The 9934-nt window shown below is 49.2% G+C and overlaps 1 protein-coding gene across 1 annotated transcript; it reads left to right on the forward strand.

Annotated features, from left to right (window-relative positions):
• Window positions 1–568: 568 nt before the first annotated feature.
• LOC136469879 (uncharacterized) lies at window positions 569–1018 on the forward strand. The gene has a single exon (XM_066467904.1). The coding sequence runs from the start codon at window positions 569–571 to the stop codon at window positions 1016–1018; it is 450 nt and encodes a 149-aa protein (XP_066324001.1).
• Window positions 1019–9934: the final 8916 nt, after the last annotated feature.

Raw genomic sequence — 9934 nt, forward strand, 5'->3', positions numbered from 1 at the left:
AATGACCAAATTCCATTATTTCATGTACCTGCAGTTCAAATTTGGAATAGTCGGAAATATTCAATGAAACGGAAAAATTAAGGAAATATAGTTAAAAAACTCATAATTGTCCCAAATTTTGAAATAGGGATATATTTACTGTAGCAAGTCCCCACAAAAAAATGGGGTCAAAAAAACAAAAAAAAAAAAAAAAATTTGTCGGGTGCCACCTCGGGCACCCGGCAAAGAAATTTAAAAAAAAAAATAAAAATATTCTTTGCCGGGTGCCGTCGTCACCTGGCACCCGGCAAAGGCCCATGACTAAAAAGGCCGGCCCATGCAAAGAAGCCTTTGCTGGGTGCCAGGTCATGGGGCACCCGGCAAAGAAATTTAAAAAAAAATAAAAAAAATCTTTGCCGGGTGCCGTCGTCACCTGGCACCCGGCAAAGGCCCATGACAAAAAAGGCCGGCCCATGCAAAGAATCCTTTGCCGGGTGCCAGGTCATGGGGCACCCGACAAAGAAATTTAAAAAAAAATAAAAAAATTCTTTGCCGGGTGCCGTCGTCACCTGGCACCCGGCAAAGGCCCATGCCTAAAAAGGCCGGCCGACGCCCCAACCCTAACGTAATCCAGGAGAGCCGCGCCTGCGTTCCGCCGCCGCCGCCGGCGCCACGCTCCGCGGCCGCCGCCCTCGCGCTCCGCCGCGCCCGCGCCTCTCCCGCGCCTCCGCGCCTCCTCCCCCCCGGCGAGCGCCCGCGCCGGCACCAGCGCCCGCCCGCCGAGCCGCGCCCACGCCCGGCGGCGCTCGCCCCGGGGCCGGCGGCGCCCCCCGCGATCCGCGGCCCGCGGCCGTGCCCCGACGACCCCGGCGCTCGGCCCGGCCGGCCGCTCGCGGCCGCGCGGCCTCGCTCCTGCCTGGCCCCGGCGCCCCAGCCTCGCCGGCCGCGGCGGCCACGCGGCCCCACCTCGCTGGCCGTCCCCGACGAGGCCGGCTGCCCGTGGTCTGGCCGCCGGGCTCCTCCCGCCGCCGGCCAGTAGAGGAGGTAGGTGGAAGAAGGGAGGAGGAAGGAAGAAGAAGAAAAAAGGGGAGGAGGAAGAGGAAAAAAGAGAAGGGGAGGAGGAAGAAGAGAGAAAGAGAAGGGGGAGGAGGAAGAAGAGGAAGGTGCCGACCCGACCGCCCGTCGATCCCCGCACCGTTCCGACCGGCCATTCATCCTCGCACTGCTGCGGTCATCCCCGCCGTCGTCGCCGGCCCTCGCTCTTGCCGTTCTTGCTGCCAAGGTAAGCCCTACCCTTGTAGTGTTAGTAGTAGTAGTAGTTAGTAGTGTTAGTAGTAGTTAGTTGTAGTGTTAGTAGTAGTAGTTAGTAGTTTTAGTTGTAGTGTTAGTTGTAGTAGTTAGTAGTGTTAGTTGTAGGGTTAGTAAATAGTAGTAGTTAGTAAGTAGTAGTGGTTAGTAGTAGTAGTTGTTAATAGTTAAGTAGTTCTTACTATTAGCATTGTTAGTAGTTAAGTAGTTGTTAGTAGTAGTGTTAGTAGTAGTTGTAGGGTTAGTAGTAATTGTTGTTGTACTACTTCAATACTTTCTTGTGCATGGAAAGAGAACTAAAGTACATGGCTCCTCTTGATATATTGGTGGTTGTTGGCCTTCGTGTCCATGTTTGGTATATATGTGGTTGTTGGCCTTCATGCCATGTTTGGTATATATGTGGTTGTTGGCCTTCGTGCCATGTTTTTTGCAGGTTTTGGGAACCTCCCCGTGCAGGGGAGGTGCTGCCGAAATTTTGAGTCGACACTAACCATTTTTTCCCTTTTTTGCAGGAGGACCTATGGGAGGGACTCGGCGACCCTGATCATCTTCATCGGCACTGCGAGTCTTCCTGCACCGCGTCGACTCGCCACTGCACCGACTCTCCACCGCCCCGCTACCCGGACCTCACCGCCACCCTAGGTATAACCCCTCTATCCGTATGTGGTCTTTGGTCGCGTAACCTAGTTAGGTGTCTCCCGTTCGAAAGAGATACGGTCAGAGATATGCGGACCTTTGCATATCTGCGACCGTATCTATTTCGGATTGTCCACGCTTTTTGGATAGCCCGCGGATGCGTAGTTGAGGTTAGTTTTCATGCTCCGCTTCGGTTCGAGACGGTGTTTCGGCATCACCTCTCCGTTGTTCTCCGGATACACACTCTCCCTTGCAGGACGTGTATCGGGAGAACGGCGGGGAGGTGCTGTCGAAATTCCATCTCGGATAGGAGCGGAGCATGGAAACTAACCTCATCTACGCACCCGCGGGTGGGATTAGGACCTATCCTCACCTATTAGAGAGTAGGGACACCGCATAGATGCAATTGATGGTCACCTGTGGTGATGTTATATATGCTAGAGGATGGAGGACTGTCAGTGGATGTACACGGGCCGGACAAGTCAGGGTGATGCTAGCTATGAATGGATGCAGAAGACCGATCGTTTCTTGAATCGTGCATTTGGCAAGGCCGCAAAATTCCTGAAAATGGCTTTGTGTCCCTACAGCAAGTGTGGTAACAGGAGAATGCTAGACAAGGAACTCATGGGTACACATCTGCACAAGAATGGGTTTACGCCGAACTACACCCGGTGGGTCCACCATGGTGAAGCCGATCGTATGAGAGAGGAGGTGGTGAGACAATGCGTCGAGGCTTTCGATGCTGATGCCGGGGTAGCAGACATGGTAGATGACATTCACCAAGCACAGTTTGCTGAAGGACGTGAGGAGGCGGAGATGCAGGCAGCCGTAGATGCGTTCAAGTACATGATGGACTCGGCACAGAAACCCCTTCACGCTCATTCTGAGGTCTCCCAACTGGATGCCATAAGTCGCTTGATGGGGTTGAAGTCCGATTTAAACTAGAGTCGAGAAGGCTTCGATAAGGTGTTGGCCATGGTTGGCACCCTGCTTCCAAAAAACCATGTGTTGCCGAAGACCATGTACGAGGCACACAAGCTCCTTAAAGCACTGAAGATGCCATATGAGCAGATAAATGCTTGTCTGAACAGGTGTGTCCTATTTTGGGAAGAACTCAAGGAGGCAAAGTACTGTCCGAAGTGTAAAGCCTCTAGGTTCCTGGAGGTAGAGTCTGGTGACGGTGGTGGCCAGAAGACCCAGCTTAAGATACCCGCCCGAGTCCTACGGCACCTTCCCTTCTTGCCGAGGATTCAAAGGCTATTCATGACCGAGGAAACCGCGAAACAGATGACGTGGCACAAGAATGGCAAACGCTACCATCCTGACAAGATGGTGCATCCATCTGATGGTGAAGCATGGACCAGCTTTAATGACAAGCATCGTTTGAAATCCGATGAGGCTCGTAATGTACGTGTCGCGCTGGCAACAGATGGGTTCAATCCTTATGGCATGATGTCTGCCCCTTACACATGTTGGCCCATGTTTGTTATCCCCCTCAATCTCCCCCCTGGCGTCGCCTTTCAACGACATAACATGATCTTGATGTTGATAATTCCCGGGCACCCAGGGAGTAAGATGGGTGTGTTCATGGAGCCTGTGATTGATGAGTTGATCAAAGCTTGGAATGAAGGGGTATGGACATACGACCGAGCTACAAAGGAAAGCTTCAAAATGTACGTCTGGTACCAGTACTCCATGCATGACTTCCTGGCGTATGGGTTATTCAGCGCCTGGTGTGTTCACGGGAAGTTCCCATACCCAATATGCCAGGAAGCTGTGAGGTTCATTTGGTTGAAGAAGGGTGGTAAGTATTCATCGTTCGATCAACATCGTCAATTCCTAGATTCCAACCATCCATTCCGACAGGACACCAAGAACTTCAGGAAAGGTGTCGCAGTCACGGACCCTAGACCGCACTTGAAGACTGGTGCCGAGGTTCATGCTCAGATAGATGCTCTCTTGCCCAATGAAGAAGGTGGTTTTGTGGGATATGGTGAGCAACACATGTGGACTCATAAGTTCGGCTTGACGAGGCTCCCCTATTTCGATGACCTCCTACTGCCCCATAACATTGATGTAATGCACACTGAAAAGAATATCGCCGAGGCACTTTGGGCAACACTCATGGACACTGACAAGTCTAAGGACAACCCTAAGGCTAGAGTGGACCTGGCGACGTTGTGCGATAGACCACAGCAAGTGATGTGGCCTCCTGCAAACGGCAAGAACTAGAAAAGGCCTAAGGTCGATTTTGTCTTGAAAACCGAACAAAGGAGGGAAGTACTACGATGGATCAAGGCGTTAATGTTTCCTAATGGGTATGCAGCGAACCTGAGTAGGAGAGTGAACTTAGGCACTATGCGAGTCAACGGCATGAAGAGTCATGACTACCACGTATGGATTGAGCGACTTCTTCCGGCGATGGTACGAGGCTACGTTCCTAAGCATCTCTGGCTAGTGCTGGCAAAGTTGAGCTATTTCTTCCGCCAGCTTTGTGCCAAGGAGCTATCTCGGACTATGGTTGCAAACTTGGAGAAAGTGGCACCTGAGTTGCTTTGTAAGTTGGAGAAGATCTTTCCACCTGGCTTCTTCTTGTCGATGCAGCATTTGATTGTGCACCTCCCATATGAGGCACGTATGGGGGGGCCCGTGCAGGGCTGTTGGTGCTACCCAATCGAGAGATGTCTGAAGGCCGTTCGCAAAAAATGTAGAAATAAAGCCAAAATTGAGGCTTCCATTGCAGAGGCTTCCATTCTGGAGGAGGTGACAAACTTCACACAGCTATACTACATGGAGAACCTTCCTAGCGTGCATAATCCACTCTCTCGCTACAATGTTGACGAGAATGAATCGAACCTTAGCCTTTTCTAAGGGCAACTTGGCAGGTCAAGTGGATCGACCAATAAGAGGTTGGAAAATGAAGAGTGGCGCATGATCATGCTATATGTGTTCCACAACCTACCCGAGGTGAAGTCGTTCATTGAGTAAGTTCTCAAAGAACTTGTTTAAATACGCTATCACTATTCTCAAAGAACTTGTTTAAATACGCTGTCACTATTCTCATGTGCATAGGGAATTTATTCGTGTATCCTGGCATCAACCAAGGGATCCTACCCCACGGCAAACCGACACCCTTCTTTCACGGGGTCCAGGAGCAGGGAGGCCCGATTTCATTTCTTGGTTCAAAACAAAGGTATTGTCCAATTTACCTCGTACATAGTTCGAGATTCCGAGTTTCGCATACTTAGTCTGGCAATCTTTCCTTCTTGCGCTTGCAGGCCCAAACCGATGCAACTATGAGTAAGGAGTTGAGACAGGTTGCAAATGGCTTCGACAGTAAGGTGAAAGCTTATTCAGGTTATGATGTGAATGGATATCGCTTTCACATAAGAAGCTACGAGCGAGCTCGGCCCCATCAAAAAACCACAAACAGCGGAGTTTGTACTCCCGGCACTGATGGCCTCGAGTCTCATGGCATAATTGAAGATATCTATGAACTTGAATTTTATGGTTCGAAACCTCTTCGTCTCGTCATGTTCAAATGCCACTGGTTCAATCCTCGACTAACGAAACAGAGCCCTAATATTGGTCAAGTCGAGATTTGACACGATTCCATCTATCAAGGAAAAGATGTCTTTATTGTGGCGGATCAGGCCATGCAGGTTTATTATTTGTCATACGCATGCTAAGGCAACAAGGCTCTTCAGGGTTGGTCTATTGTGCACCAGGTATCGCCACATGGTAGACTAGCTGTCCCAAACGATGAAGATTACAACTTCAACCCAAACACATATGATGGAGAGTTCTATCAAGAAGATGGACTACAAGGGAGGTTGGTGATAGACTTAACCGAGGCGATTGAAAGGGAAGTAGACAATGAAAGGGTTGATGACGAGGAAGAAGGAGATGAGGTGCAAAATGCCAAGGACATAGAAATGCTTGAGCGATTACATTTAGATGATGATGATGAAGGCAACATTGAACCTTCGGACAGTCTTGTTTATTTGGACAATTTTGATAGTGATGATGAGACATATGATCCAGATAATCCCAATAATGATGATTACTTCTAATACATGTAATACTATGTTATTTTGTAATCGTGTTTTGTTTATTTACTTAGCATCTATTTCTAATACATGTAATGATGTCTTGTTTGTTTCTTTTTAATTGCAGGTGATTGAACAAAGATGGCGGGCGGCAGTGGGCCAAGGAACGTGAACTCGAGGTACCAGAGGGCACGTCAGGACGCAGATGCCAGAGAGAATGCATCGGATGGGAGGAGGCAGAGGGCCAGGAGCAGCGGCAGCGGGAGCGGCAGTAGGAGGGGCCAGCCTCCTCTAGTCAGGTCGCATGACGTGCCGGAGGAGCGCCGTACCATGGACTCCTCGGAGGACGAGCAGGTTCTGGCGACGGACGAGGTTCGGGCGACGGACAGCGAGGGAGAGGCACAGGAGGGCGGTGAGGCCGGAAGTAGTTCCACTGCCTCTGCTGCGGCTAGCCCCTACTTGCGAGGTCGCTCAAAACTCCCTGGGCCTCCGCTTCCTCCCCTACGCCCAGTGATCCGCCCCCAGGGGGACAGGTAACTAACTTTAGATTTAATCACAGCTACTTCATATAACCTGTTGAAAATTGTCAGAGAAACTAATAATGTTTGTTAATGACTTGTGCAGGCACTGGGAGGTTGTGCCGCCAGGTGACTCACGCAACCCCAACCACATCTTGGGGCTTGTGTGCAGGCACTATTACCCCCGCATTGTCACGCACAAGGGGACTGTGGGGCTAGCCAAATCGTGGGACCACTACAAATCTGCCCCCGACGCAAATTATGAAGACAAGCAGGAGCGGGTCAGGAGAGAGTTCTGGGTAAGTCTCGTTCGCACAACTTTGATCAATACATCGCATTCATTTGACACTTTTTGACATAATGAATTGATACATTGTGTCTGTCTGCAGACTTTTTTCAGGTGTGAAGAGGGACAGGAGGAGAGGGCGGAGAAGAACTTGGTGAAAAGTGCCAGGAAACGCATCAGCGACATGCACTACGAGGAGCGCCTCACTTGCATCATCAAGTACTATGCCACGTGACTTGGTCAGAAAGTCAGCAAGACACAGGCAAGACAGATGCCTCTGACCCGGGAACAGTACATTGAGGTAAATGAAGAAGAATAATACTGATTCATTTTGAGATTAAGTAGCTTCATTTGGTCGTCTTACATCTCAAATTCTTTATGACATGTAGATGATTCCATGGTGGTGCGAGTCCTTTGCCGACTGCTGGGAGATGATCGTGGACAGGTGGTTCACAGAGGGTTATATCCAGGAACACGAAGCCCACCGGGAGCGGGCTTTGCAGGCGACGGGCCCCACACACCACCAAGGCAGCCGCAGCCTCGGCGCGTACAAGCAAGCTTTGGTACGTGAATTCATTTTTGGTATTCTGACGCTCCATTCTGCATGTTTCTTCTAATCATCTTGTTGTCTTCCTCACAGTCGACGTCGCATGGTGGCCAGCCTTTGTCCACGTTCATGGCGTATGGACTGGCCCACAAGGGAAAGGCGACTTCCGCTGTCACCTTCAGCCCGGATGACCCACCCGAGTCGTACAGCAACCCGAGCGCCCACACCCGCATCAGCTCCTACGCGTCGGACGCAAGGTCGGTCCAGGGGCCAGACTGGGATCCGAGCACCGACGACATTGATGTCATGACTGTCATGAGGATCGGACAGGGCAAGAAGCATGGGCGGTACTGGCTTGGCGATGGCACCCTCGAGTCCGGCTCTGTTCCCTCCCTCTCCCAGATCCGAGCAAGTACCCCGAGCGGAGGCCCGGCCATACGCCAATGGCCGTCCCCTTCACAGCAGCGGGTCGACGCACTCCAGGTTAGTCCAGTTTAACTCTTCATACATTGATCTTTACATAACTTAGTTACCTTTACATTACTAAAACATTCGATTGAAATGTTGCAGGCCGATAACGAGAGGATGGCTCAGGAGCTGCGGGACCTGGCGGCGAGGATCGAGGTGGCCGAGTGGGAAAGACAAGCCGAGCGGGCCAAGCGGGAGAGACAGGCCAAGCAGCTGGCGGAGATTACGATGTTCCTGCAGAACTTTGGGCAAGTGAACGGTGTACCTGTGCCGATGTTCGCTCCAGCGCCGCCACCAGTTGTAGCTAGTCCAGTGAGTATGAATCCATATTGTTTCGACTAGTGCTTTCATTAGATGACCCACTCTAAGCGCCTGAATCTCTTGTCCTTTATGCAGCCTCCGTCGGCGGGTTCGAATGACCCATCTCAGGCGCAAGCAGGCGGTGCCGAGTTTCCTTCACCAGCACTCAGTTTCCTCCACACCTTTAGTTTGTATCTCTTTTTCACCGCTTGATGGACATGTGATGCACTGTGATCCACTATCGACTTGTTTCGATGGTAATTGGACCATTATGTTTGTGATGTCGTGTATGTGAGGTATTGTATTCGCGATGTGATATATATGTGTGGGATTGAGTTTGTGATGAGATGGATGTGATATATATGTGCTATATTGTCTTTGTGATGCTTCAGATGTGATATATATCTTTTATATGATGTGTTTGTGATTATAGAATCAAAAAACAAAATAAAAAAATTAATTTTTGAGGCTTTGCCGGGTGCCCTGGCCCTGGCACTCGGCAAAGCTGGGAATTCTGGAATTCCTAGCTTTGCCGAGTGCCAGGTCCAGGGCACCCGACAAAGTTTTTTCAAAAAAAAATTCTTTGCCGGGTGCCCCCTCGGTGCGACACCCGGCAAAGAAATTATAAAAAAAAAATAAAAAAATCTTTGCCGGGTGCCTCCCCGGCACGGCACCCGGCAAAGAAAATTTGAAAAAAAATTAAAAAAAATCTTTGCCGGGTGCCTCTGACATGGCACCCGGCAAAGCAAGGGATGACGAAGCCGGCGCCGTAACGACCACTTTTCTTTGCGGGGTGCCGGGTTTGCACTCGGCAAAGTCTTTGCCGGGTGCCCGATAAAAAGCACCCGGCAAAGAAATCTTTGCCGACTAACTTTTTGCCGGAGGCTCTTTGCCGAGTGCTGCACCCGGCAAAGGCTTTGTCGAGTGCAAAGTAGCCTTTGCCGGGTGCATTCGGCACCCGGCAAAGCGCCTGAATCCAGTAGTGAGCAAAGCGCATAAGTGCATGATTTTTCGTCCCACATTATTTTAATAATATAAAGTCACACCTGTATGTTCAGCTCCAAAGTATGTGTGCCCGTGTGTGTATATATATATATATATATATATATATATATATATATATATATATATATATATATATATATATCTATATATATATATATATATATATATATGTGTGTGTGTGTGTGTGTGTGAGTGTTTCCTTCATTCATGGTAGGAACCGTATATACATTATTTTTAGTAACAGCATGAGGTAGTATGCATGTACATAGTACTGTATAAACCAATTCACCAATACACCTAATTAATAACATAACTTGCATTTATCTATCTTATGGACGACTATATTGAATATATGTTTCTACTCTGTGGACTATATGACAGTACAATCACGGTGTATATGTATTATAGTAGTTGACGGACATGCATTCATGTATATTCTCCTTTCACATCTCTCTCAACGCCGTAGTTAGGTAGAGAGACCCTTCTTCTCTGATTAAAAAGAAATGCATATATACGTTAGTTAACACTAGTATATATTATTTCTGAAAAACGTATATGAAAGTTGAGAAAATATGTATTCATCACTGCGTGTATATACTTGTTTGTTCACATACTTGCAGCAGTCTTGTTGCGTTCATCACTGGGTGTCTGATGCGCTTGCATGGAAGATTCTTTCCCATGGGGCGTCTGAACTGGAGTCTCCACACCTTTTGCTTTAGCCGCTGGTTTTGCATGCACGCACAAGCCAACGAGAATGAATTATTATAGGGTGGGTATCGTACGGTTGTTCATTTCAGTGAAGGAAGACAGAACTTCTTCAAAAGCGGAAGAATCGATT

This window comes from Miscanthus floridulus, chromosome 8 (genome assembly GCF_019320115.1).
Source record: "Miscanthus floridulus cultivar M001 chromosome 8, ASM1932011v1, whole genome shotgun sequence".
Lineage (NCBI taxonomy): Eukaryota > Viridiplantae > Streptophyta > Magnoliopsida > Poales > Poaceae > Miscanthus > Miscanthus floridulus.

Bases quoted from the DNA above. Each gene is read 5' to 3' on its own strand.
- LOC136469879 (XM_066467904.1), top strand. From the start codon at position 569: ATGCCTAAAAAGGCCGGCCGACGCCCCAACCCTAACGTAATCCAGGAG.